Source organism: Diorhabda carinulata, chromosome 6 (assembly GCF_026250575.1).
Source record: "Diorhabda carinulata isolate Delta chromosome 6, icDioCari1.1, whole genome shotgun sequence".
Lineage (NCBI taxonomy): Eukaryota > Metazoa > Arthropoda > Insecta > Coleoptera > Chrysomelidae > Diorhabda > Diorhabda carinulata.
The window spans coordinates 17,489,901-17,517,071 of NC_079465.1; the positions used below are offsets into that span (position 1 = coordinate 17,489,901).

General features: G+C 32.3%; 1 protein-coding gene across 8 annotated transcripts in view; it reads right to left on the bottom strand.

Moving 5' to 3' along the window:
* LOC130895714 (complexin) overlaps nucleotides 1–27,171 on the bottom strand; it is a 552,249-nt gene that overhangs the window by 40,461 nt on the left and 484,617 nt on the right. For all 8 annotated transcript variants that reach the window (XM_057803198.1, XM_057803197.1, XM_057803194.1 and 5 more), the window contains 2 exons: nucleotides 21,465–21,628; nucleotides 3,881–4,010 (listed from right to left, as the gene is read on the bottom strand). In XM_057803198.1, the coding sequence (XP_057659181.1) occupies nucleotides 3,881–4,010; nucleotides 21,465–21,628 (294 nt within the window). The remainder of the gene's footprint in view (nucleotides 1–3,880; nucleotides 4,011–21,464; nucleotides 21,629–27,171) is intronic.

Genomic DNA, 27,171 nt, shown 5'->3' on the forward strand with positions numbered 1-27,171 from the left:
GTCTAAATCCAATCACAAACTACTCTACTATGAATTAGATAAAGAGTAAAAATGTGTGAATAAATGTGAAATATGATAATTCTTCCTAGTGCACATGTGTCACGCAGGGTGAGAAATGCAAAATCTTGGAGCTTGTAGCCTCTGTAGATAGTGTCAGTACGGTTGAATTGCATTAAAAAATTTCATCAAAAAATACTTTCACTTTGGATTCTAGTAGTTCGCTAGTAATAGAGCAGTCAAACTGATCGCAGATTCTGATCGTGCCAACATTTCGTCAACTGGATCACAGCCGTACACATCATTTATCGTTTGAGACTCTTTTAGGAAAACAAAACGTTATCTGTCTTCTACAAACTGTCAATTGACGTTAGGGATTGTCTTCTACAAAAGCAAACCGTTATTTGTCATTAGGAGAACAAACTGTCATTTGACTTTAGAGACTGTCTTCTACAAAAGAAAACTCTCATTTGACGTTAGGAATTGTCTTCTACAAAAGCAAACTGTCATTTGACGTTAGGTATTGTCTTCCACAAAAATAAACTGTCATTTGATGTTAGGGATTGTCTTCTACAAAAATAAACTGTTTTTGACAATAGGGATTGTCTACTACGAAAATAAATTTTTCTAAAAATGTATGATCCTAGAGATGGTGCCAATTAAAAGTTTTTCTTATGTAGTCAGCAGAATAGTTTGAGAATCACTTAAAAAAATAGAAATTTTCAGTTTTAAAAGGTTTATTCTACAAAAGCAAACTGTCATTTGACGTTAGGGATTGTCTTCCACAAATAAAAATTGTCATTAGACGTAGGGATTGTCTACTACAAAAATAAATGTTTATTTATAATCTTAGAAATGGTGCCAATTGAAAGTGTTTTTTATGTAGTTAGCAGAATAGTTTGAGAATCACTTTTTAGTTTGAGAAGATTTATTTCCGAATTGAAGAGAGTCCGTAAAGAAGCAGTTCAAATCGAAATAAATGCAGCATTGAATACAAGTATTGTGCGTTTGCACGTGAATGAAACATAAAATATTTCAAAAGTACCATGGATGTACCATGAGTAGTTCTTATTTAACTTGATTTATATTTTATAACAAAGTACATCAATATCTTGATTATGTTATTGGTTTAATTATCATCTTTGTATGTACTATATTTCGATTTTTGATCATGTCACATAATTAGGTTATGTACATATAATTTCACTCACTAAATTTTCAACTTATGTCGTGTTTTATAAATATAAAAACTACTTTCTAAATAATTACTTTTTCACAATAACTCGATAAATATGAAAAAAAAACAAAAAATGTAGTAGAAAATATCCTATAAAACTGCTCCAAAGCAACTGTGATGTATCTGCAAGACTAAACGAAAAAGTGAGTACATTAGGTACTGACACAGCTGGGTTTGAAGCTATAATTTTTCGACTCAAATCATATCAATTTGTAATTCTCATTTGGTGAAATTTCACATAACCTTTAAATGTAGAAGGATTATATAGTGGTAGGTTTCAGTAAGAAAAACATTTCAATAATACTCAAACTTAACCTTGAAACTATCCAGTTATTGTATTACAACATTTTTTGATTATTTTTGCTCACAAAATATTAGTAACTGTATGATTTTCAAGGTTATCTAAGTATGTCTCGAGGCGTTGCTTATCTAAGTACTTTTGGATCTAGAATAGGGAGGATCGATGTTTAACTGAGTAACTATTTAAATAAAAGTGAAATATCCATTATAAAATGAATCCAAATTATAAAATGTTACCAAGTAATATATCCCGATGGAGATATTTGATCTGAATAAGATTGAGCAAAAATAAAGAAAATTTGACAATTTAGCACAAATTCGAAAAATTTTTAAGGACTCCAATACTGTAATTATATACATAATTATATTTTTTGATAGTGTGTAGAAAAATGCTTACATCTTATTTTTTAAAAATTGTCCGTAAATTGTAAAGAAGCAGGCAAATTATGGCAGAAAAATTCACATCCCGACTGATTTTATATACACATAACATATAAAATATGTCTAGGGATTCAACTGATAGGCTTTTCTCTTTGCCCAATGATGTCAACATGGCTGTAAAAACACCAATTACTGGAAGAAGGAGATTTTCTTCCTTAGGAATTTTTCTGTAGATACAGAATTGCGGAATGCGGGATCGATTTGATTTCAATTGGCAAGTGATTGTGCATTTTTTTTATTGAGCCTTTAACTAATTCTGAACGTGGAGTAAATAGGTAAAGGTCGTGCTCCGCGTTACTAAGTGGATAGCATTCTGAAATTTGAGAAGCGTGCTTACGAATTAGGCAAACGGATTCAAAGATAAATAAGGAAGGAAGAGTCAAAATTTTCAGTCCCCTCAGTGAGCCCGAGTAAATATCTAACAGCTTTCTTTTGTAGTTTGAAGATTCGCTCAAATTGAGTCGCACCACACGTATAGGGCATATCGGAGATGCTACTCATAAGGGCATGATAAGGAGGGTTAAGGAGTTGGATAACCTCAGTTCCTTGGAAACTGATTTCAGCGCAAAACAGGAGAAACTCAATTTTTTAGATACGGCGGCAATATTTAACTCCTTTTTCAAGGAATTGTCGACAAAAAGTTCTAAGAATTTTATATATTCAACGACGTCAACCGTGATCTTATTTAATAAAAAAGGCAGCAATGTAGAGCAAGATGGCGTCTTAGATGACCGCGTCTGATTAAAAGATCAGTCATTAATGAAATTTAGTACCTATTACAATAATTCTAGCATTTTTACTTGAGATGAAAATGAAAACGATGTCTTTTTTCTCCATTTAAAAAAATGATCCAGCAATATCAATCTTTTACAATGATGAATCTAATAGTGACGTAAAAAATGCTTGACTCTACTCAAAGTGATGTTGTCGTGATGGGTCAGCTGAAATCTTTTTGTCACATATGATTATACCAGTACTTCGAGTATTTCAATTCAGTTTTAGAATAAGTAGCCCACAGAAAAAAATTGTATACGCTTTAAATGATTGGAGCAACTATGATAATTTATCCTTCTCCTTATGTGGACCAAAGATTTGACAAATCATCTTAACCAAACTTGTTATACAAGTGTTGAAAAATAATAACTTGAGAAATGTTTTTCATCTTTTGGAATACATCCTCATTTAAATAACATGATTTAGCTATGAGAATAAACACTTTACAGTTTAATTAATTGACCGAAAATTTATTCTAGTGCAACTACGTAGAAAACAGCTAGGGAGCACACGGACCGGATTGAAAATCTTTACTTAGCTCCGAAGGTATATAGGACGTATTCAGAATACGTTCGGAATTAGAAATCTGTCCTTCATGAATACAGGATATTAAATCCTGAATATATTCTATTAGCACCGCGAACGCATGCGCATGTATCTGATGACATAACACGTTCAGGATATCTATCATTATTTTGAATTTTGTATTGCAAATATCTTTCTTTCTAACGCAAAAACAGTGAGTTATTATGATCAATTTCACAAGAAAATTCAAACCATACAATTTCGATTCGAGAATGCCTTTTGGATCTTTTCATGTTCACGAGATATTTTCGAAAAAGTGATAGTTCATTCATCATTAATTTTCGACTTCACAAAATGATTTTATTGGTCTATTTGAAATCTATTAAAACTATGTATGAATGGGGTTTTTCAGTGAAACTTTTGTGAAATTTCATATGGATATTGATGCGTTTTGTATAACATTAAACCGTGTTATTGCTCAAACAAACTCTTTGCGATCTAAAGTACAATCGTTGTGTTTCCGTGGAAGCAATATGTGCCATCATCTACATAACTATAAAATACTACATCTCTTTCTCATATTCCTGACTCTGCTGAAACACTCACTTGTAAATTCATCTTCGTCCGCCTCTTCTGCTTCCCGAGCTAATTCCTCGGGAGTTTTCTTCTTCCGCATAAGAGGATTTGGTTCTTCTTGAACGGGTTCTACTACTTCTTCTTTTTTCTTTATATTATACTGAAAAAAAAAAGAATGATATATCATAGATAAACATAGCTCTTGTGTGAGTTTGTGTGAAAATGAATACAGAGTCTGTTCTGAAAGTAGTAGGACCATAGATTACTGTATGAAATATAAGTTTTCAAGCAACTTTAGTGTTGTTGTGAGAATTTCTGATGAATGAATCGTCCATAAACACCTCAAGTGCGAACACGATACATAAAATCTACAATAATAAGGGTTGAGTGATACCTTACGTATCCTAAAATTAAATGTAAAAAATGAACAGGAAAATATTTATTTTTTTTAAATTTTCGAAACCATGATATAGTAGACACTGAGTCATTTCAGAAATCTTTTGTCTGAAACTCTTATATATATTTTGAATATCGAGATTTTGTTTGACAAACAATCGATTTCTAATCCTCCTAAAGAAAAAAATCAAAACCGATGGCACAGTCAGGCGATGTTGTTGGGCATTCAATTACCCATCTTCGACCATTTGAAGTAAAGCCACTAATAGACATATCATGTATTTAATATTTCTACCATTTAACAGAAAATGGTATGATTTGATTCACTCGACTAAGAAATCCTCTTGGGTTGATATTCGATGCTGGTGTAGTTATCCCTAAAGGGAGTCAACCTGACTCCGTTAGGGAGTCGCTATAAAGTAACGGACTCCCTACTAGAGTCAATTTGACCCCGATTAAGATTCCATCTTCTTTCTTCTGAATTTTCACCTAATTATAACAAGAATGTTGAAATAAAAATATTTACCACACGTTGTTTAGTACATATGCGAATCACTCATTAAGCAGAAGCATATAAATTAATATGATATTTAATAATGCCCTCCATGTCGAAAAAATATCAGAAAAAAAAATATTATGTCGTAGGCTTGTCAGATTTCTTAGATGTTCAACCGGGATACTGGAATATCCCCCAGAATCCCAGGTATAGAAGCGAGCAAGGTTTGTTAGAGAGGGTAGTTTATTTTAATCATATTAATAAATGCTTACTGATGATCCGATCTAGTTGTGAGCTGAAGATGAGTGATTTTGATGACGAGTTTCTGTGCTGGCTTTTCTTAGAAAAAAAAAGTCCTCTTGAAGAAATGTAAGAAGAAAGTTTGGGTACATGATTTAATTTGGATAGATCTGGAAGAGAGGTTTTTACAACATGCCAACCTTTGCGGAAACAAAATGATTTGAAAAATCTTACCAAATTAATAGAGTAACTTAAATATATTCTTCGAGGTATGAAAAAGAAATTGATTCTCGCACAAATTTGGTTGTAGCGCCGGGTGTCAGATACCGCTCTGGAAACATTTTTAAACGGCAGTTGAATTGGGAGTGATCGGAAGTCATTGGATCGGATTGGGAGTAAAGAAAGACTGTTGGCATCTGTGTTAAAATGTTTGTTTCTCCTCCAACGGTCGAGAGCAATCGAGTCGGATCAGAACGGAAGAAATAGGCATTCAATGTAGGTGTAGCCTTAAAACAATGAATGATACAATCACATGAATTTGAACATTGTATTTATTATTTACTACATAAAATCATCATCGACCATTAATACGGCTTTCATAAACATGAATCAACCGAAAGTCTACTGATCTATGTCACCAATGTATGGACTGAAGTTATAGAGAAATATGGAGAATATAGGGCAAATGCATAAATCGAAGGCTTTTGGTAATGTTCGGCATGACAACCTTCTAAATAATTTGAGATCGTACTGTTTGTCGTCTTCAATCATAGACTGGCTTAGTAGCTTTCTCAAAGACCGATCCATCCAGCCCGCTCGCATGCCAGGGATGTATGTTGTCACCTACTTTCTTTTTCCTCTACATCAACGATTTATCCTCTACATCAACGATTTAAATGACAAAACTACATACCTGATCAATAGCACAGTGGTATCGTCGTTCAGACCAGCCACCGCAAACTCGACTAACAGTTAAATACGCAACAAATTACCACCATCAATACCGATCTTGATAATATCTTGAAGTGGAGTAGAAGCGATATGATTGAATTTAAAGCAGCGAAGATTTAGGCTGCTGTTTTTACTACTATTTGGACAAAAATATTGACGCAAATTGGATTGTGGATGTTGAGGTTTGGAACAATTTGATTTGCATAGTTACGTAACCGAATTAACTTGGACCCCTCTTTAAGACCAAAAAGCTATATACAACAGCTTCTAATCCTATACAAAGCCCAGATTCGTTTATTTTTGAAGTATTGCTTGCATATTTAGATTAAGACAATTTAGAGCATAGAAGAAAGGTTGCTGACCTGAATCTGTTTTACTGATACTACCACGGCAAACGCTCTTTTGAGCTGTCCAACATAATCCCAACTAGAGAAGTATTTGCAAGACTTATTCGACAGGCAGTCGTGGCTCATGATAATCGAGACTCGTTTCTATGGAGAATGATAAGACTGTGGAATCAGTTAACAAGACAAGTTTTTCTCGAACACTACAAGACACACAAAAGTTCAATATCAATATCCACAGGTATCTCCATATGACAGGAATCATTTGAACTAGTCGAGTGTAGTAGGGTTTACCCTTATGTGCTTGATTTTTGTGCTCGTTTTTCACATAAAACATCTTCCATTCGAACTGACAAGATCTGTTGAATTGGTCAGTTTTTTCCTTTTGTTAATTCTCACAGTGCATAGTCAGTGGTTTGATCAATTCAATTAGATAATGATTTAGTGATTTTTTCGATTTGTTTTTTCACTTGCTGGGGAAGTTTTTTAGTATGTTATTTTTTGTAGAGGTACTCTGTCAAAATTTTCTGGCTTCTTTCTTTTCTTGAACTTTGTTTGAACCTCCTTCACTAACCGGTGTTAATAAGATATTTAGCACAAATAAAAAAAATTGGTTATTAAAAATAATCCTTATAGCGCGGAACATGAATAAAATACCCAGAAATTGGAAGATCAATTGATACCACTAAATAAAAGAGAAGATTACCTATTGCTTGCATTACTTCTTTTTCTAGCTCTGATCCAATCAGTTTCTTCATTTAATTCGTCTCAATTCAAACCCATACATATCACAAATCAAGAAACTAGTATTCACTCCATCAAAAAGAGACGTTTATATTAAATTTTCATAGGTCAAGCCCCAGGACTCAATTTCTCGCACCAAATCCAAAAAAAAAACTCAACCCTGGAGTCACGACTGGGAATGTAATACACACACTCATCACAATTAATACTTGAAAACACAGCAGTGTGTTTCTAAGAATCCAAGGTTTTGTAATCAATCTAGTCCTAGAAAATACTTTGGTACTTGGTACTTTGGAGCGCGTCCTTTTTGAGTCCTATCAAAAAGATTGAGAAAATCTAGCACCAGTTTGTGATACATTGATAAACTTTCGTAGAAACTCAAAACTACGCCTATGATGTTATTCAAAAGTAGTCTCCTGTGTGAGGCAAGAAGAGTGTTTTCTTGTTACCCTTTTCTTGTAGGGTTAGAAGTAAATAATAAACGTATGTTCTGGATCAATGAATCATCATATCATCGGCTGAACAGTAGGAAGGCCATCAGGGGTTACCATTATGAAGAAGTTTCCAGAGGGCTTACAAGAAGTATCTAAATGGTTTACAAGTAATGACGGTAGCGTTTACCGGGGTTATACAAAAAGTGAATGAGTGTGTGTATGCTCTATGACACTGAATCGGACGGTCAGGTGGATGACTAATAGGGGTGTTGCCGATATGAAGAAGTTTTTCTAGAGGGATTTTAAGAATTAGAAAAGTAATGACTGTAGCGCGTCTACGTGTGTTAAGCAAAAAGTAAATAAGTATGTATGTTTTCACGTGTAGAAGATATCCCTCTCTGTCTGTCTCTCTCTAGGTATGTTTAGAAGAAGCGAAGTTTTTGTGACGGGGGTTATGAGAAAAGTAAATAAGTGTAGTGTATAGGAAGCTATGCAGTTAACTGATTTTTTTTAAGGATACTACATTTTTTTGCCACCTAGATTATGAGCGTTTTCGTATTGGGAACGTGGCAATGAAACACCAAAGTGGACTGACTTCAATATATTTCCAAGCTTTCGAAACTTTATGTATTCATTATCTGGAACTGAAGTGGTAAAGTACCATATAAATATTTATAAATGTATAAAAATATTTGAATTTCAGAAATTAATATTGAAATTTACGCTTAATAGAATTAATTGATTGCAATATTGATTTTGGTTACTACAGAATCATTATTTTCATTGGTTGGATTATGAATGATGTTGAATTTTTATAGGTTAGATAAGGTTAGGTTGTTGTGAATGATGTTGAATATTGATTGATTAGAATGGAGCTAAATATTTATTGGTTCCATTATGAATGACAAATAAATTTTATAGGTTAGGTAGTTATGAGTAAAGTTAAATACGAAAACGCTTTTATATATTTTAAACACAATTCACATAAATTTGGATAGCAACCAGGATCAACATTTTAATATTTATCGCAAGTTGATTTGAATATTGATTTTTGAAACTTTTGAATTTTATGCCTATAAAAACTTTTTTTTCGTCTGTGAAGTATTTAGTATGCCTTGAGTTTTTTCGTGCTCCATTTTGATTGTTGTTGATTTATTTTCCCTATTTTGGTTTGTAGTGAATATTTCTAAATTTTCATTTGTTATATGAAGATATTTAGTTTTTTTATTTTTTTCTTTTCTCTTGTATCCATTCATTTGATTTCTTAGCCTGTTCTCATTGAAGAGTGCTTGATTTGTTAATCAAATATCACCTCACTTGATGTTGACGATTGTATCAACATATTTATTGTACTTATTCACTTCATATTATCCCTTACGATGGGATATCACTATGGATAATTTTTCTTAAAACTTAGATATGGATAAAATATTAATCAAATAGTTTTTTTTATCAATTTTTGTTTACTCATGTAATTTCGGTTTTTGTATCATCAATAATTACTATAGAAGATCGTAACATACCACGCACTCAACAAATTTCGAAATAATACTTGTGTTGAAACAAATTGAAGAAATCCTTGGGATATAAAAAAATTGTGTCAAAGTAGGATAATGAACAATCATTATGGCTGACCCCTTGCCTGGCTAGTTTCATAATAACCCTGTTCATGATCTTATAAGATGCCGTTCGGCTTGTTCGGTTTTGCTTCAAACATTTTGAATATTCCTTTATTCACGTATTTTGCAACAGGAGCCACTTCTAATTTATTCATTCTAACATTCGAGTTTTTCAAAAGAATTAATTTGTTATCGAACTCACACTCCAATCGAGAAATTCAAATATATTTGTTGATTTTTTTCTTTATATTCGGTTTATATTTTCTTTGCTTTTTTTATTGTGCTCGCAAAAATTCCAGTACTTTATGGATTTCCTTTTATTATGTTAGCAAATTTTGTTTGATAGATTTAGTTTTTTTATATGTTAGAGCATAAGCTCCTTCTATTCAAATCTGTTCTCTCTACTCGTTTCCTCTTCATTAATTTCCATCTGTATTCCCGTTTCCTACCTCATTTTATTTTTCTCCAGCAGATCTACAGCTGCCAGATTGGAGTTTTAACCACACCCAAAAGACTCAACCGGTAAATCACAAGAAACAAATTGAACTCCATTAACTGAGGATACAGTTGAGGGCAGCAACCATCCCGGATTTCCATAGATAAGTCTCAGCCTTATCTAAATATATATATATATATATATATATATATATATATATATATATATATATATAAAATCTTTGCCAGTTATATTGAGAGCGTTTTCTTATTGGGAAGGTGGCAATAAAACACCAAACTAGACTGTAATATATTTTCCGAGCTTTCGAATACTTATGTATTTATCATCTGGGAAATAATCAATTGAAATTTGTTTTGGCTTTAAGATGTATAAATTCTTGTGAAAATTTCAAATTCATAGGGTTCAAAATTCAATATTCAAAGTGACGTTGATAGAAATATGGATTTATCCGCTTTTTTTAAAATTTTTAACGTTATTTTAGAATTTTTGATTCATTTTAAATATACAAAGCTTCCGATGAACATTTCGTGTTAGAACTTAATATTAGTGGGTTTTACCATTCAAACCAATCATGTTCTTATGCAAGATGGCGATCTTGATAACACTAGTTTCACACGCGAGCTTCTACACACGCATCTCCCAAAATTATATGGAAATGAGAATGAACGATTGATAGTTTCGAGAGCACGAAATTACCAGCAAAACAAAGCACCCTCGAATAGTAAATATTATTCAAGTTAACTGCATGCGATTCTATAATAAATGAATACACAATTTTTTCTAGTTATTCTAAATACGTATTCAGATTATTTAAAAAATGGGTTGTCGTTTTTATTAGTACAGTAGCCGTCGTTCAAAGCGTTATAACGATCGGACGTTTATATTTATATCAAATCAACAAAAGCGACCAGAAGTTTAATTCCGTATCAGGAAATTGCCGCATAAAACGATTAATGCCGTTAGATACAATGATCACAATATTTTGCTCATTTTCTATGAAATTCCCACAATCATATTTCTTCCGTCATCATGTGGACAAAGATTTAGAAATCTGAAACAATACTGTTCTTACTTCAGTATTTTTTTCGTCTGCTGCCTTAAGTCGGATAGATAGTTCTTCATTCTTTTCTGCTGACTGCAGAGTGTCAATTATTTCGAAATCTCAAAGCCGAAAGCTCCAAACTTGCGGGAATTTTTTTTAATAATTTTGATTCTTTGAGCAAATGATTCAAATACGGAATACCGTTGAAGATGCAAAAGAGCCATTTCTTCAGTAGTTTCAGGCTGCATGACAGCTCCTTTGTCTAGAGAGAAAATCTGCGGTGTTCCACAGTTGAGTACATCTAGATTATTAAAGCAATGAAATTTAATTTCTAATGAAATTTCTATTTATGAAAAATCCGGAAAGCAAACGTCAACGAATTAGAAACGAAAATATGTAATAGAAAGACTTCTTCAGTGATTTCAAGCTGCAAGTCAGCTCATTTGCCAAGAAAAATAATCTATTTTTTGGATAAGTTTGATTCTTAAACCTTGAACCTTAAAGGGAGTCTGTCGTGAAGCTTTTTTTTCTACGGTATTCCGTATTTGTGTGATTTGTGTGATTAGAGTCCTGAATATGGGCTAGATCTGAGACAAAATAGGCGCCTCCACTGAGATCTTATACTCAAATAGAAACATCTTGAATGTACCAACATATGACAGCAAACCTTCATCTTCCGGAACCGATCTCACCAGTCTAGATGATGTATCTATTTATGACAAGTTCCGTTACCAAAAAAAATCGGAATATATCTAAGAGAGGTAAAGAAGCCATCAAAATATTCATATTAAACGAATTTATTCAATCGTAGCCATCTAAATATACAATATTTATTGTAACTTTGGTGCAGATTCTGTTATTGTAGCTATATTTCCGAAATTTTGTCATTTAGGATTTCTAAAAATACCAGATATATAGATCTATTTGAAATAACAAAGTTCGTTATTTTTCCGATTTTTCCGAAAAAAAAGGAAAGATCTGACAACAATGTATCGGCTGTGTCAAAAGACTCTTGAAGAAGTTAGCCTAGACCACTTCCATGCAAAAACAAAATATTGCGTTACCATATCAACGAACAATAACATTAGAAGTGTCAGTGTAAAGTTTGATGTCGAAAAAGTGAACCAGTTACACAATAAATTAAAAGAAAAAATATGTCAACCGAAATTGTGAAAATCGAAAAATTTAAGTATCGAGCCATCATCAAGTATCTGTATTTAAAAGGGTTAAGAGGTGAGCAGATTTACGGAGATATGCTTAATATCCTTGTTGAACAATGTCCTTCGTATGCGACCGCGAAAAATTGGACTGCAAGCTTTAAAAGAGGTAAATTTTCTATTGAAGATGATGACGGATCGGGAAGGCCAGTTTCTGTATCAGTCCCCGAAAATATCGATGCTGTTCATGACATGATTGGGCTAAAACGGATATCTGAAGCACTGAATATTTCATACGAACCCGTTCATCTAATAGTCCACATCAATTTGGACATGAGAAAAATTGCCACCAAATGGATCCCCAAATGTTTGAAGGTTGACCAAAAGCGTGCAAGGATAAAAGCATCGCGTTCGTTCTGATCGCGCTCGATTTGAAAACGATGTAGACTTCTTAAACCAAATTGTTACTATGGATGAGACTTGGGTACATTTCTACGATCCAGAAACAAAGCATCAATCGATGGAATGGCGACACTCTAGTTCTCCAAGATCTAAGAAGTTTCGTGTCCAAAAATCTGCTGGAAAAGTTTTTGCTCCAGTTCTTTGGAATTGCCATAGATTAATCATTATTGATTTTTTCGATAAGGGTAGAACAATAACTGGAGATTACTATTCGATATTATTGAGCACTCTACGGAAAAAACTTAAAGAGAAAAGACGCGGAAAGCTATCCAAAGGTGTTTTGTTTTTGCGGGACAACGCCCCTGCACAAAAATCTCATGTCATGCAAAAAATTCGTGATTTGAGTTTAAATTACTAGAACACCCCCCTTTTTCATCAGATTTGGCTCCGTCCGACTATCATCTCTTTCCTCAACTGAAAAACAATTTAAAAGGTCGTACATTTTCTTCTAACGAGGAGGTAATAAAAACTGTGGAGGTCTGGTTTGCAAAGCAAGAAAAACTTTTTTTTTAAAGGTCTAGAGACGTTGCAGGTTGCAATCAAGAGGAGAATATGTTGAGTAATAAAATATTTTGACATTCAAATTTTCTTTGGCTCTATAGTAGACTAAGAATTTTTCGATATATCCTCGTACATAAAACCCACTGTCTATTTTGTCATCATCAAGAGCGAGAAAGTATGTGGAGTTTCAAGTCAATCTTGATTTGAAGTGAGTGAGAAATGTATTAGAAAATTTCATTTAAACTAACAGGGTATGTTAGGTATGTGAGGTGGAAAGTTTGGTTTTCTTACATTCAGAAGAATGAAAAAATAAAATCATGATATATGATACAACCATCATTGTTAATATTACATGAAAATATCATGTTATTATTTTTGTAATATAAATGAAATATTATCTTTCACAAAAACAGACGCAGCATAAATTATTTCTGATGTTTTGCGTATACCAAGCTAAGTAATATATTCATGCATCTAAATGTTCTTGATTTTAGGTCTCTTCTGCTTTAGAATCAGTTTTTTTAATCATTTTTGGAAGAAAGATAAAATTTGACGTTTCGACTTTTCTTTAAGTCTTTATCAAAATATGATATTGACACTGACAATTTGCGTATTAATATTAATCAATAGATCATCTAGAACATGAACATCAAAATAAGAATAAAATCAAAATAGAAAATGTTCTATTTTTTCATCGTAATATACAGGGTGTTCCACGACGAGTTAAAACTATCTACAATTTTCCTGAATAACATTTCTTGATAACAAAACAACATACACATACCAAACTTTGTTGAATTTAGATTTCCATACCCATCACTCATCATATTTCGTGAAATACCGATTGTAATGTAATAAAAGTTTTCGCAATTTTATATGAAAAGTGTGAGGAATACATGAGATGAATCTTACGAAAATACATTTTAGTTTAATAGAATAATAAATACAGGAATAATTTCATAAGAATATACAGGGTGTCCCACGACGAGTTTAAACTATCTGTATATGACAAAATACTTATAGTAGAATCATAAAAAATTTTTCATTTGTGTTTTCGGATACGATCTTTTGAACTAAAATATTTTCAAAGATAGCTGACTTCCGGCTCTACCGGAAGTTGACTGTAACTTTGTTATTTTAAATGGAACACCCTTTATATTAATAAATTTTTGAAATATACGTGAAATTTCAGTATTCTTTTGTCAAAAAACTTTTTTTCGAAAAATTCATACTTTTAGAGTTATTCATTTTTTTGTAAAAAATTTGACCATTGCAGACCCTTATAAATTATTTTTTTACGAGAATACCCTTGAATATATGTAAATGGTTTCTATTTGGCTGCTTTTAGCAAGATCAGACGTATTTGAATCTATGTTGAAAAATTTTTCATTTTATACAGGGTGTGTATAAAAAGTGTTCAAACTTTATCGTCATTAATATCAAATTTCTTAATTTTTTTAAATAGAACTAGCCGTTTTTTTCTATTTTAATGCATCCAGGGGTAAAAAATGATGCGAATTTATACATACTTTCCTATACCTAAACCTTACCGTTATCCAGATATTAAATGTTTTCTGTAAATTTTTAGAGATGCAGGTGTGGTCTAAATTTTATTTTGACCCGTTGATACAAGCACCAAGAAATAAAAAAGTATTCTTCTTTATCGTGTCAAGGTCAGTAAAAAAAATCAAATCAAATTGTATTTACTAATCAATAATAGTTACGTAGAAATATTCATGATTTTACTATATGTATTTTGCCATATATACAGATAGTTTTAACTCGCCGTGGGACAACCTCTATATTCTTATGAAATTATTCCTGAATTTATGTTTTTTCAATAGGGGAAACACATTCTAATGAACTAAAATGTTTTTTCGTCGGATTCATTTCATGTATTCCCCACACTTTTCATAAGGAATTGTAAAAACTTTTATTGAATTACAATCGGTATTTCAAAAAATATGATGAGTGATGGGTACAGAAATTCAAATTCAACAAAGTTTGGTATGTGTATATTATTTTGGTATCAAGAAATGTTATTCTGGAAAATCGTAGCTGTTTTCAAGATACATATTTTGAAATCACCTTAATCATTTAAACCGAGTGTTGCATAACTTTGTTACAAACTAAATATATCTTTTTTTAAATGAAAACTTTTGTTTACTATACGAGATCAGAATTTTTCATTTTGTTTTAATGCCTTCTATATAAGGTTTATATAAAAATAGTAGATAAATCAACTCTCAGTTAGAATAATTGGGTGTACAAGAACTTAACCTTCCACTTTCCTTGTGCTTCGGAATGGAATACCCTGTTTTTTATCGCACGAATAGATTTTTCGAATATAAAAATTAGTCACAGATGGAACATCAGCATTTACAATACATACTTGATTTTTTTTTGTATTGTATATGAATTTACAAACAAAATCGACTATAGATCAAGTTCACAAGATAACTAATATTATTGAGAAATCGCTAGAAGAGAAAAACGTGAACTCTACTGTTTTTCTTGACGTAATTCAAGCTTTGGACAAAGTTTGGTATCAAACACTGAAATATAAAATGGATTTACTACTGCCAAAAAGTTTTCAGAATTAGTAACTGATACTCCTGAGATGCAGATATGGAAAATTAGTTATAACTTCTTAAATACCCCGTAAAACTCCTCACCCTATATTATTGTAAAAGAAAAAGTCAAGTTTATTCCTAATATGTAATAAAATATAGAGTGTTTCATTTGAAAAAATGTAATTTTGATATGGCAGAGCAATCTGGAACATCTTGTAAGATTGTAAATAATTTTACAATGTGATGACCATAATACCTCAAATTTTCGAATTGATATATGGCAAACTGTATACTTGTTGTTATAAAAAGTCCGTATGCAACTCTACAAAAAATTTGGGCATTACTTTGGATTCGAAACTACGCTGGAATTCTATGTCAAAAATAAACACAGAGCTTAACATCAAGTTTAGAAAAGTGAATTGGGTACTTGGAAGGAATTCTACTCTATCATTATACAATAAAATAATGTTATATAAAATCAAATCTTGAAACTGATATGGACATATGGTATTCAGCTTTGGAGATGCGTCAGTCAAAATATTTTACTTATAATATAGAGATTTCAGAACTAAGTATTAGGTGATGGAGTTAACGCTCCTTGGTACATTTAGCTCCTGGACATTCCTGACAACAATGATTTAATAAGAAAACTCGAAAGAAAGAAACCTTTTGGTTGAGTGTGTAAGTGTCAGTGAACGAAAAAAACTGTGCTGAATGAAGAAGGATATCTGATCCTTCTAAATAGACTAGATTGGTTATCTTAGTCTCATGTACTAATTTAGGTTACAGAAAAGAACTTCTTCTTCTTCTTCTTATCCAATTTTAAGATATCATGATATATTAGTTTTGAAGGTTCCTCTGTATCAGTTCCTTAGCGGTGGACTGCCAGCTGTCCATCCATATCTTAGGTGGTCGTCAGGGTTCTCTTTTCCATATTGGTTTCCCTTCAAGTGCGATGCGTGGCAGTCTATTCTCTTCCATTCTTCTCACGTGGGCGTACCAGTATCATTTTCTTTGTCTCTCCCATCTTACAATATCTTGCACTCCACATTGTTTCCTGATATCAGTGTTCCTGATTCTATTTACTCTTGTTTTTCCCACTCTAGTCCTGAGCGTTTCGACTACCTTAAGCATGCTTTTCGTTTTTTTGGTTTCCTCTCTGGTTTCTATTCCGTATGTCATAATTGGCTTGCTACAAGTCCTAACAACTACAACCTAACCTAACTTTGCTTTCATTTGTTGATCTGTCTTCTTAGGTCCTCCACTGGGTCGTGATAACTCGACAGGTTCATAACCAGGTATTTAATTTGTGAGACTTGTTCGATGATTTTGTCCTGAACTACCATTTTATATTGCACGGGCTCTTTAGTAAAGGTTATGATTTGGTGATGATATTTAGTGATAATAGTTCCTCTATAATTTTGACCATCAAGAATTTGAACAACAGAAATGGACTGAGGCTGTCGCCTTACCTGATGCCTCCTGTTGTTGGTATCTCTTCCGTATAAGTGTCTGCTGCCTTTACTTTGGTCGAGTTATTCGTATTGAGACTGCTGAGAATGATAATAAATACACTGTAAGAAAATTTTAATAAAAAAAAACCTTAATTTGCAATAGGAAATCTTAAGGAAAGTTTTAACGGGTCAATATTCGATCTTTTTCCCTTTGAAAATTCAAACTGGTTACCCACATAACAAAAAACCTACAGGAAAATGTGACGTGTTAGAGTATTTTACACTTTCAGGTTGAAGGAAATAGTTATTTGTATCCCAAGAACTGAAAGTAATGAAAGAGCAACAGACGTGTCCAACACAGTATTTCAATCGTGGCGTACACAACACGCATCCAAAACTTTTTCAATTACACTGAGGAAAGAAAATAAATAATAGAGACTTATAAACTTATTTATTCAACAATATAATGTACTTAATGATATTTGCAATATCAATATTAATTTATTGATTATTTGCAAAAAGTATGTTGATTGTAACTCCAGGAAAATTATTAATATATTTGGATTGGATGCAGATGGAATATGTATATCTCTACTAGATGTTGATAAAATCTCATTTAAAATGTTTGTAATTTCGATACAATTTGTAGATATGTTTGTGTCTTTGATAGAATTTGTTCATTGATTCGTATTTGTGGTAGAAGAAAGTTATGCAAAATCATCGAAGTGAAACTGTCAACTGTCAACATTGAAGTGGCTAGAGTCACATTTAAGGAAGTTAAAGTTGTCTACTTCAGAGCGCCAGAAGTGTTTTGCAGTACGGAACTGTCACTTTCACTACATGGAACACTCAAAACGCAACTTTCGGTATGTGAATGAATACATTACGAACAACTTCCAGATAGCGTCGTCTAATAAAATAATTTGTTTCGGGGTATATGTAAACATAAAGTCTAAATATATATATATATATATACTAGTGTAATAAATAGATAATATAATGAGTGTTTAATTGAATAATTCAATGTAATTATTCCATCACTTGTTTTCAGTAACTTTGGCAAGGAAATAAAATTGAAATGGTGAATTTATACAAACTACAGTCTGTGAGATGAGTCAAATTAAAATTGATTGTATATTTTCAGCCCTTAATCTTCTTTAAGTCAAAGTTAAAGACAAACAAAGTTCCTATTTTTCTTTCGTAAAAAATAAAAAATAGCAGCGTTAGCGTTTTAATATCTTCCATCTTTGCAGTTTTTATTAGCACTCGACCTTGGTAAATTTTAACCAAAGGTGGGGAGAGAGTATCTGTTTTTGTCTTAGCTAGTAAAAAGTCGTGATGAATAATACCATTTATTGTAGGATAGTCTTTAACACATCCTTTCAACTTAAATTCAAAAACGAACATAAAGAGATTACTAATCTGAAAGTACATTTTATCTTTCTTATCTGTGATTTTTCCTTTTGCTTCTTGTGATATTTTTCCATTTCTTGAACTCTAGAACTAAGTCAGATGATGTAACCTCAAGAACAGTTAACTTATTAAACCGTGATGAGTTTTGCAAAATTATATTAGTTATTTTATGAACATCAAAATTGTGGTTACATTTTTTTAGAGCCTTAGATATTTTTCCGAAATCCCTGTCACACGGGAAGAAACTGTGGCCGCGAACAGGGAAATACTGAGTGACCTTCTGGAAACGACCTGAATCTATCAGGTATAACCAGAGCCTTGACATCGTTTGGTTTTTGTTTTGGCTTAAACAAAGTTGGAATTTCTGAAACAGTTTATTACTGATTACACTGTTTACACCACCACTACACCAACACTCACAATTACACTGTCTGACGCACGTTTCGACGAGACTGAAGACTGTTTACACAACCGCTACACCAACACTCACAATTACACAGTCTAACGCGCGTTTTTAGATTTTAGTTTACCTCCAGTCTCTGAAGACGATAACTTGGTTATCGAAACGTCTAATTCTAAGTGTTGGTTTCGTGGTTGTGTGAACAGTGTATTCAGTTTGGCCTGAACAGTTACCACTGAACAGACGAAACTTAGTGTATTGGCTTGGTACTGGAAAAGAGCAAACCTCATTAGGACTTTTTCGTGCTACACCTTCGTGGTACAAGAATAATGTATTGTTACTCTTAAGATTAACTGACAACTGTCTCATGTAGTATAATTTCTGAACGAAAATTGTAGGATATAGTAGATATAGTTTTCATGTGATCGAATGCTAACGACAAAATATGTTTTTCGTCTTTACCTTCTTGTGACTGTTCGTGCTGCAGTGCTGAACAAAACTTTTTACTTATTGATTCATGTACCATAAGCTCTGCAACTGCCGCTCGTTTAGCTACATTATTTAAAGTAGGACTCTTAATTTTCACATTTACTACATACATCAACTTGTAAGCGACCAAATCGATAATTGAAATTGTCTCTATAATATTGCCAATAAAATAATTTGCTTACTATATACCTAAAGTCAGGATGTTTTTGCATGTACAATCGCCACATCATTCTAATATTTAGATCGGGTGATAAATAATAGCTTTTACCCTTGTAATGAGTCCAGAAATCAAACAACAGAATCCATAGAGGAAATGGAATTACGCCTTATAAAAACTCTTTTGGATTTGCGCCCATTTTAAAATAAAACAAAAAATTTAAATGCTGATATGACCTATTTCCAGTCGTTATAAAATCACCCATTTAACTAAAACAAATTCTTTATTTTCAATATCAAAATTTAAGTAGTAACCATCGTAGATAAGTATAAAATGATATTAAATATCCTCATATTTCATTCTGATATGGAATCATTATTGGAGATAACCTGGAATTTTGTTATTAATTATCACATATTCTGTGGGTATCAGTTTTGTTTACTGTGTTTTCTAATTCACTCTCGATGGAAGGCTTTGAATTCTATCAATAAAACTAACCGATCCGTGGTAATAAATAATGTATTAGTTCCGTCTACACGAAATAGCTTTCAACAAATCTTCTATACTGACCAATTCGCATGGTGTTGACTGTTTGCTGGATGTCAATAATAAAACGTGTTTGGGTTACTTCAACTTTTATTCCAAATTTAATGGAGGATTAGAATAAATTTTTATTATACAAATAACAGTTACTACCATTGATATGTTCCAATGTCATGAAAACTCTCTTTCAAATAAATTGGTAATCGAAAATACTCGACAGCTTTTTGGTAATTTTTCAATCGATCAATAGACATAATCTGCTACCTACATCAAAAAATTTATCATAATGATTAATGCTTTGACAGTTTTTACTTCCATAAAATATTTTTCCAACCAATCTCCTTGAATTTTCTCATTAAAATCGCTGCATGAATTAAATCCTTCAGGTTTTCAAAATCTTTTTTTTTTATATATAAAATATAACCAAGAATATGCGGAGGAACCGGAAACAGCGAAGAGTAATCACGCTTGCGACTGGTCGAGGCTCGGTATGCGTATATTTCACCGGCATGGTCCCGCTTTATTTTACCAACATCGTCTGAGCAATGTTAGTAAATAAATTACCAGCAAACACGCTCTGTTTGTATAATTAGGGAAATCCTGCCTACGCATTATGATTCAATGGAGTGGGCATAACGCCTGGATTAGTCGTACAAATCTTAGATTTAAAAATATGAAAAGAAAAGAAAAAGAAATGGGACCAATACTGAATAATGTTCCATGGGAACATATCATAAATACCAAATTTGCAAAATATGATATTCGACAGACTGAGAGATCTGTTAATGTCCGGTTTAAAGAGTACGTAGTTCATTTGAAATATGGACGAATCGAGTGTTGCCAATCACGCTGGCAGTTAAAAAATGTATCTAATTATGAATTGGAATAATTGTAATAAAAATACAAAAAGTCAAATCCTTATAGCCCACTCTGTAGTTTAGTAGTTAAGGAATGAAATTGAAGATTTCCGCCAGGGAGGTTTTTCTGCTGGAATTAATTTCGCGAGAGAAGGGAAAATTTGAAGATGATAACTTGGTTATCGAAACTAGCATTAGATAGTGTAGTTGTGAGTGTTGGTGTAGTGGTAGTGCAAACAATGTGTTCAATATGAATACCACCAAAAGGTTCCAAACATTTCAACTTAATCTGCAAAAGTTCCTACAACGTCCTTTGCATAATGAGCCATTTCTGGCCACAACACAATATTTCCTTTAGGATGCTTTTTTATGAGCTACATTAATCTAAAAACAACTAACTTATTCATATATTTTGGTTACAGAATTTTCAGGAGGACACATGTAGGCTGAAGATCAACTACGAGAAATATATCTCCAACCATACCAACATTTTCGAGTTGAACTTTTTGTGACTTTTGAAATACACGTTTGAATTTACTTCCCTGTCTCTCTGATAATAATAACTCTCATTATTTGCTGTTTCACTCCCGTAAAAAGTGAAAATGATTTCCACACCTTAAGTGGGGAAAACTCGTAGTCACTGATTCTTCTAAGTTTTAATTTTCTTTTCTCAGAATATTTTGGTGCCGATTTTCTTGATTTTTGAACCTCATTATGTTCCATTAATGAATTTCGCTTCAGAAAAGTTGAAATATAGAATAAATCTCTAATAAATGCGAACATGAAGAAAACAAGAAAACCACGTCTACAAAAGCTTGTTGTTTGGATTGTCCACCTCGCAGGAAATATAATTGAAATACAACAATCAGGTTTTACGTGACGTACCTTATCCCTGATTTCTTGTCTCATCTTTTCCCTTTCTTCTTCCATTTTTCTGTGTTTTTCCTTCCTTCTTTCTTCTGCTTCACGGATAGCTTCCAGCCGCTCCCTTTCGGCCTCTTCCTCCTTTTCTTTGTCGTCTCCATCATCACCATCACCACCCACCGCTCCTAAAACAAAAATAAAACGTGTCACTTATTTAATTCTACAGATTCTGGGATTTATACAGTGAGTTACTTAAACATATAAATTCATTCCCCACGTAATTATGCCTTTAATTGAAAAATACCGATACTTTTTTGCATTAGAACCCTGTATACATTCATACGTTGATTAGTTAATCCACTTTACGAACGAAATATTCCTGTGAATAAACAGGCCGTGACGTCTAAATGCTCATCAGAGCCTCAAATGTAGCGTCGCGTCGCCAAGAAGTCGCCGAACGGATTCAATAGTACAGAAAATATCTAATTCTCCTGAAATCCTATGCTTTTCCTTGTTACATTACATCCTCGTAAATTTGGTGTGCAGTTCAATTGGATCTGCAACATATTTATTAGCATTTTTAACGAGTTTTATATTACGAGGGTATTGGGAAAGTTTCTAGCCTAAACGTCAAGATGGTATTAATATAATTTGAATAGTTATTTACGTTATAAGTACGGGAAGTGATTTAGTATGGTTATGAGACAGATGTTTAGGGACGAAGCGTCAAGAATATCTAATCGAATACCGTAATAATAACTTCACTGACGTATATCGTAATATATTTTTTTTTTATATTGTGAAGTTGACTTTAGAGTACAGTATGAAAAAAATATATTTGCGCATGCGTTTGAGAGATTTTTGACGCTAAATTTCTGTTTAATAATCGTGGTTTATTTTTCTATAAATTGAAAAAAATTAGTATGTAGCTGTTAGGAAGCATGTTTTTCCATCAGGACAAGGCACCATACTCCGTATTCACCAGATCTGGCCTCTTGTTTCATAACCTCAAAGTTCAACTTGCAGGAGTAAAATTTTAATAAAACATACGTTATTTTTATATATATATATATATATATATATATATATATATATATATATATATATATATATATATATATATATATAGTTATTTTGAGGAGAGAGACTGTAACTATTTTTTACAAGGGTTTAAAAGATTAGAGCATCGCTGGACTGAGTGTACTGACTTGAGACTATAAGATAATTGAGAGGAAGGATTTGAAAACATAAAAATTTCAGTGTAAAACTCTGTTATCTTCAATTTTTATCAAGTTCATATCGATAGCCTCAATATTTTGATATCCAGTTCAATCGAGTTTTGCGATTTTACAAATAAAATACTAACTAACTCTAAACAAAAAGTAACTAACTGAGAATTATTATCTGACTTTCCAAACGTGAAATCATGCAAATAGTAAGTTAATTCTAGAATAAATTCCAATTGGGCAAAGTTTAGACATGTACAACGACCTAATTTGCGCGAACTTTGATATTATAGTTAAAAGATGTACTGATAGTTGGATAATTAGTATTTTCACAAAATTTACTTGGGCTAACATTTTAGCAAATTCTACAACGAAACACATACAACTTATTTTGCGTTTTTGGAGATTTTGATTATTTTCTAGGTTTCTACAGATTCAAATATATTGATCTCTTCATTGAGTATGTGGCATGACGAAAATAGAAATGATTAGAGCCACTCACAGAGAATAATTGAATTCCTATATAAATTTCAAACGTTCTGAATCTAATAAAATATTCACTCCTGTTACTCCTAGAATTGATTTTTACTTAAAATCTGAGCGATTAAAAAGGAAAGAAGCTGCAATTTATATAAAGAAACAAAGCGAATTATCTCTTGATGGTATACTTAGCATGTATAGGGACTCGCAAGAAAAGAGATTTAGTTGAAGTGCTGGAAGAAGCCCAACACGACCTACAAGAAAATTGCTAAGTAGCTGACAACCACACCTTCTAGAAGAAGCTATTGATTTCATTTTAGAAAATAATTTCACAAAAAGACAAAACCATGGTAATAGAGATGACGCCAAATCTAGAAATTGTCATATTCACTTATCATGAAATAAAAGATCACAACCAAGTCCAAACACACTATCAAGTGTTGAAACATGTTTTGGCCATCAGACCCATCCTATATTGTGCTGAACTGCCTCCGGATCAAAGTTAGAAACGTGGTTTTTAAGACGACTGTACTTATTAGCACAAAGTGATCTAAACTATTTAAAACGTGATTTGATTATGTCTAAAAAACAGGCTGACCTTTTGGGGTTTACATTGAATGACTGAAATCTACTTTCTTATAATACAAAAATTTCTTATTTTCGACATCGTGATGATCAAACTTTTCTCTAGCAGATGATTAAGTATACGGCGATAATGTTCCTGCTTTGATGAATTTATCGAATTTTGAATATGATCAATGTCATTGGTAAATGCTCAAAAGTAGTGTTTCTACATTATAGGAAGAAACTTCCTTCAGTGCCGTCTGCTCATAGTTCTGATATGACATTTACCAGAAAAATATCAGATATGAGAAAACAATGAAAGGGCAATTTGTGGCGATTTCAAAGGCATCGCACTTTGCAGTTTCATTTATAAATGGACAGTGTGGACAGATTTACATGATACATTACTAAACATTGATGGCATTTTCTGACCATCATTGCACACAAAGCTATGTCTACTAAAAATTTTTATGAATTGGCAAATCTAGAAGATAATTTCCCCAAATTCAGCGAGGCAAAAATTTAAAAGATAATGTAGTAGGTTTACTAATAGGGCAACTAATAAATGATAAAGGCTGCGAATGGAAACTAAGTGACCAGGAAAAACCCACCTGGAAATATTTTGTATACGTTGTCCAATTTTTTAACCCATCCTAAACCATAAAATTATAAAAACTTAATAAATGAACTTATAATATCTTATAAATTCTTGAGGTGTGATAGGTCTTTATAAACACATATACTAGACATTAATTTGGATTTATTTCCGACGAAATTGATTGCTGTAAGTAACGAACATGGCGAGAGGTTCAATCAGGATGGAAATGGAGTCCAGAAAAGCAAGCAAATTGTTGGAGACTTGAAAATTTTTCCAGGAGCCAAATATTCACGACAAAAATCATAAGTATCCATTCTATATTAAGCAAAAATATCTTTAGATGTAGATGATGTTTCTACGAAAGCATATGTTTGATGTCGTAAGAAAAGTGAAAATTTGTTAACCGGTATAATTAAAAATTTTATTTATACTTTATCCCAGCATATTATTACTTCATAATTTTTAAATTAAAATATTCCGAAAACGGTACACAGTATCTATCGAGTTTTCTCAGGAATACTTTTTTGGTGAAAAATAAATGTTTTGCTTGATAAATCAATTAATTAGTGAGCATTATGTGAATTGGATTTTTTTTTGCCTAATAAATCTACTAATATTCAAAAAGTTATGCTCAATATTACTTGGTACGGTATTGTAACTAGCGCCCTCTATGAGAGTCAGACAAAAACATATTTATGCAATATATCAGCTTTTTTTGGAAAATCGTGAAAAGTGTCTATATATGCATTGATTATTTTTTTTCTATCTCTTCTAGAAACTTTTTTGAAACACTTTGTATATTTTGTAGGTTACGAAAATGATAAATATATCGGAGACTCAGTAAGGGTTTAAGTACACTTAGTGGAAAGAAAAAACCCCTCTACATTCGGCAACCCTATGGATATATCATCAACAAAGATTTAATTAGAAACCACACAATCAATTAACACTACGTTCATTTTGATTGGCCGAGTAGCTCGGTTCTATAACAAGGTTTGTTTCCATGGTATTGGGCGAATTATATGAGGGTTGCGGTTTTCTGATCGAAGGTAGCTCAATTTAATGAGAACGTTTCATATTTTAACGAATTTATCTCAACGAGTGTCTGGCTTCAATTAATAGCCGTATTCATCATTTGAACATTACAATTTGTATTCGATATATTAATTTTTGATTATTATATTCCAACGCCAAATTATCGAAATAGAAAGATTGCGTTGTTCATAAAATTTATATATATGATGGTTGTTTGAAAAGTTTCCGATCTCAAAATGAAGATTTGGGCAACTCCAAAGCTTAACTGATGATGTGCGTTCGGGGCAGCCAAGAACATTTAAAAATTTCTCCAAATAGTATTAAAAAGGTTAGAAGGTGTCAAAAAAATTCACTTGTTATATACTGACTGAAAATTTATTCATTCATTGAGTGTTGCGTTTGCTTACTTTTGAAGAAAAACGTATTCGAATGAACATTGCGCAGTCCTTATTGACGCAGTTTAAGCAAAATGAGTCGGATTTTTTGCATCGATCCATAATTTGGATTCATCAACTACACTTCTAAAATGAAAGTTAAGAAAGTGGATTGTAGAGGACGAACTACTCTGAAAAATGTGAAGCTGGATTCATTGGCAATAAAACTGATGACACGTGTTTGGGATAGTCATGGGATTGTGTCATTAAAAAGGTAAAATAATAAAAGTAGCATATAACTCACCATTTCTTTATATGATAAAGGGAACAATTGCAAAAGAGAGACTACGTATAAAGAAAATGAATTTTTTTTATCAGGATAATGCACTTTCTCAAAAATTCGGTGATAGTCATGGATAATATCACGAATTGCACTTCGAATTGGTTGACCACTAAGTGTCAATAGTAATCACCAGATTTCACTTACAGGGAAAGATTTCAATCTGACTAATACGTTATGGCACAGGAAAATGTCTATTCTGAGAGGAATGATGGCAGCTTTCTTTTGAAAGGAATAAAAAAGAGCATCGCTAAACTAAGCTGAAAGGTCGGAAACTTCTCGTACAACCCTCTTAATTTTCCGTCGGGCGCATTTAATGTGTGAAATGAGTTTGTTTTGATATACCAAGTTTCTGTGTTGCACAACATATAGAGAGTCTGCATCTATCTTCCTAACCGCTTTCTAAGAGTTAGAGACGCAAATCCTACGGAGGTAGATGAATTCAAGAAGTTTATCGGATTGCTCTATTTAACTGGAGTACTAACGAGGGATCGGTAGTTCATGGTAGTTATCAATTATGAGAAATTCAAATTTCTTGTGACATCCATTCGATTTGCTAATAATATTAACAGCAGGAAATCTCATTCTTCTTAATTATTTAAATACTTCACACGTAACTAACTTATAATGATTCACTCATCACTTTCACTTAACTAGCTTGAGTAATTTATTTAAGTTCTTCGATTACTTTGCTAATTCGTTCTGTTCACTATGACTATTTATCATAAGCTGAACTATACTACCCTATATATACTTCTTACAATCCCAAAATAATTCTCCAAAGATCTAAAAAAATAAAGAAGTAAAACAAATAAATAAATAGATCTTCCTAGGTATTATTTAAAAGAAACAATGTAAGTAAACCGCTTGCTATAAAAACAAAGATCAAACGAATACCAGGTATTTCATAAGATTTTAGAATTGTACTATATATAAGCAGGACCGGCTCTAGGACGGAGATGAGTTGGTAACAGTAAGTTTAATTATTTCAGTTCCGTTTCTATTTTTTTTTTGTCATAACTTTGTAGTTTCTAATTTTCGGCTTTTACATTTTTTCCTTATTCAATATGCTTCTTGTCTTGCATATCTTTATTTTGCTGGTGATCTGTTA